Below are 2,452 nucleotides of genomic sequence, written 5' to 3' on the forward strand. Positions count from 1 at the left end.
AATTCATAATGCTCTTCAAAGGGATGAAAACATACGTCGATCCACAAATATGTCTCGTTTTTAAGACGCTGATACCGATAATAGGGTCGAAATAATTTCATGAAGTCTACAATTTGGACCCTCATTATTCTAATATAGTAGCTCTGACCTGACCGATTCTAATTATTAGAAATTATCGAAAAGAACAAAGAACACTCGACAGTTGAAATTGAGTATAAATAGATACATCCACAAAGAGGAAAACATATCAATCAAGAAAAAGAAATGAGTTGGTTATTAGGAGACTCGATGTTCACTGTCTCAAGCTGTGTGTGTGTGTTCCTTGTAATTCTCTTAGCTCTCATCAGGATCTTTCGCAAAGTATGGTGGGTTCCAAATCGCATACAGAAATTCATGGGTCTGCAAGGAATACATGGCCCTGCTTACAGACTTGTCCATGGAAGCACCAAAGAAATCATGAGCATGAAAAAGGAAGCTATGAGCAGGCCAAGAAACATGTCACATGACATATTCCCTACAGTTCAACCTCATACTCACCAATGGACCAAAATATATGGTACGTAGAAGCTCTTCATTAATTAACTTTGGTTTTTATAAATCTTTAATTAGTTCAAAGATAAATTTTAGTCGTTTTGTCGCAACAGGGAAGAATTTTCTTCAATGGCAAGGTACTCAACCTCAGTTGCTCATTGCGGAACCTGAGTTGAGCAAAGAGATACTAAACAACAAAGATAGGCTCTTTCGAAAACAGAAGTCCCAAGGCTATGTGAAGAAGCTATTTGGAGAAAGTATTTCCATGGCAGAAGGTGAAAAATGGGTCAAGTTAAGAAAGCTGGCCAACCATGCCTTCCATGGAGAGAGCTTAAAAGTAAGCTATTTTTACTATATAAAAATATATATAAAAAAAAGTAAAAAAAATAAAAAAATAAAATATATATATATATATGTAGTTTGAAGGGTAAAAGTAAAATTTTCTATCGTGTAAATTTGGTTATTGATCGCATGATGTTGTTGTGTTACTAGGGTATGGTTCCTGATATGATAACTAGCACTGAGACAATGCTTCAAAGGTGGAAAAATCATGAAGGCAAGGAGATCGAGGTGTTTGAAGAATTTAGGTTGTTGACTTCAGAAGTGATTTCAAGGTCCGCATTTGGCAGCAGCTACTTAGAAGGGAAGAGAATTTTTGATATGTTGATGGAGTTGACCTCTGTTATATTCCAAAATGCTCTCAGGCCCAGGTTTCCTGGCATCAGGTAGCTTCTTTTACCTAAAATGATACCAAAAGAATCCACCATGTTTCTTTTAGCTATTGAAATTTACACTTGCGAGCAGCAGAGTAGTATTCACAACAAATTTACACTTCTCATGTTTAGTCTATCATTCAAATTTGCAGTATGTTTTACAAAACCAGTGCTGAGATCAGAGCGGACAAGCTTGAGAAGGGAATACGTGACACCATAGCCGAGATTGTTAAGAAAAGAGAAAACAAGGCCATGAAAGGAGAAGCAGACGAGTTTGGGAGTGATTTTCTTGGAGTACTTCTGAAGGCTCATCATGATACCAATGAAAACCAGAGGATTTCGTTCGATGACATTGTTGATGAGTGCAAAACGTTTTACTTTGCTGGACAAGAAACCACTAATGCTCTGCTTGCTTGGACTGTCTTTCTCCTGGCACTCCATCCGGATTGGCAAGAGGAAGCAAGAAAGGAAGTCCTACAATTATTTGGTCAACAAACTCCAACTCTTGATGGCATTTCCAAACTGAAAACGGTAAGAATGTTAACCAGTTGATTGCTAGCTTATCTAATTACAGGCAGAAGCATTGTTCTCAATTAAGTTTTGAAATCCTGATTTTGTTCATTGTTTAATGCAGATGAGTATGATCATCAACGAGTCTCTAAGGTTATATCCTCCGGTTGTTTCCCTAAATAGGCAAGTTGAAAAGAATGTTAAGCTGGGAGGGCTCGTTATTCCGGCTAATGCTGAATTGCACGTCCCGAATCTTGCATTTCATCATGATCCTAAATTCTGGGGAGAAGACGTGAACCTTTTCAAACCAGAGAGATTCTCAGAAGGGGTTGCTAAAGCGACTAAAAGTAACACGGTCGCCTTCTTACCCTTTGGATTGGGACCTCGAACATGTGTGGGCATGAACTTCGCAAACGCAGAAGTAAAGATTGCTCTGGCAATGATTCTACAGCGCTACAGCTTCACCCTTTCCCCTGGTTATGTCCACTCACCAATTCAGTATATGACAGTTCGGCCACACCGTGGAGTTCAAGTCATACTGCACTCACTGTGAAACGTGAAGACCAAAATTCATTAATTTCAGTAAATGTTGCATTTAATTTCTCCCCTCCCCTCCCACTGGTTATGGTAGCTTTTTTTATTTTTAAGCAAAGACGAAATAATAAATGGAATGATATCTTCTTTTTTTGGGGGGTAAA

The 2,452-nt window shown here is 38.3% G+C and overlaps 1 protein-coding gene across 1 annotated transcript; it reads left to right on the forward strand.

Moving 5' to 3' along the window:
* On the forward strand, positions 245–2,452 carry LOC18791316 (cytochrome P450 CYP749A22). The gene is made up of 5 exons (XM_007224408.2): positions 245–556; positions 645–868; positions 1,024–1,256; positions 1,397–1,775; positions 1,879–2,452. Exons 1-5 carry the CDS (start codon positions 265–267, stop codon positions 2,305–2,307), a joined length of 1,557 nt encoding a protein of 518 aa, XP_007224470.2. The 5' UTR covers positions 245–264; the 3' UTR covers positions 2,308–2,452.

The sequence above is a fragment of the Prunus persica genome, chromosome G1 (genome assembly GCF_000346465.2).
Source record: "Prunus persica cultivar Lovell chromosome G1, Prunus_persica_NCBIv2, whole genome shotgun sequence".
NCBI lineage: Eukaryota > Viridiplantae > Streptophyta > Magnoliopsida > Rosales > Rosaceae > Prunus > Prunus persica.

Coding starts and splice junctions, on each gene's coding strand:
- LOC18791316 (XM_007224408.2), top strand. CDS start 265: ATGAGTTGGTTATTAGGAGACTCGATGTTCACTGTCTCAAGCTGTGTG. Junction 557..644: donor CCAATGGACCAAAATATATG/GTACGTAGAAGC, acceptor TTGTCGCAACAG/GGAAGAATTTTCTTCAATGG. Junction 869..1,023: donor TCCATGGAGAGAGCTTAAAA/GTAAGCTATTTT, acceptor TTGTGTTACTAG/GGTATGGTTCCTGATATGAT.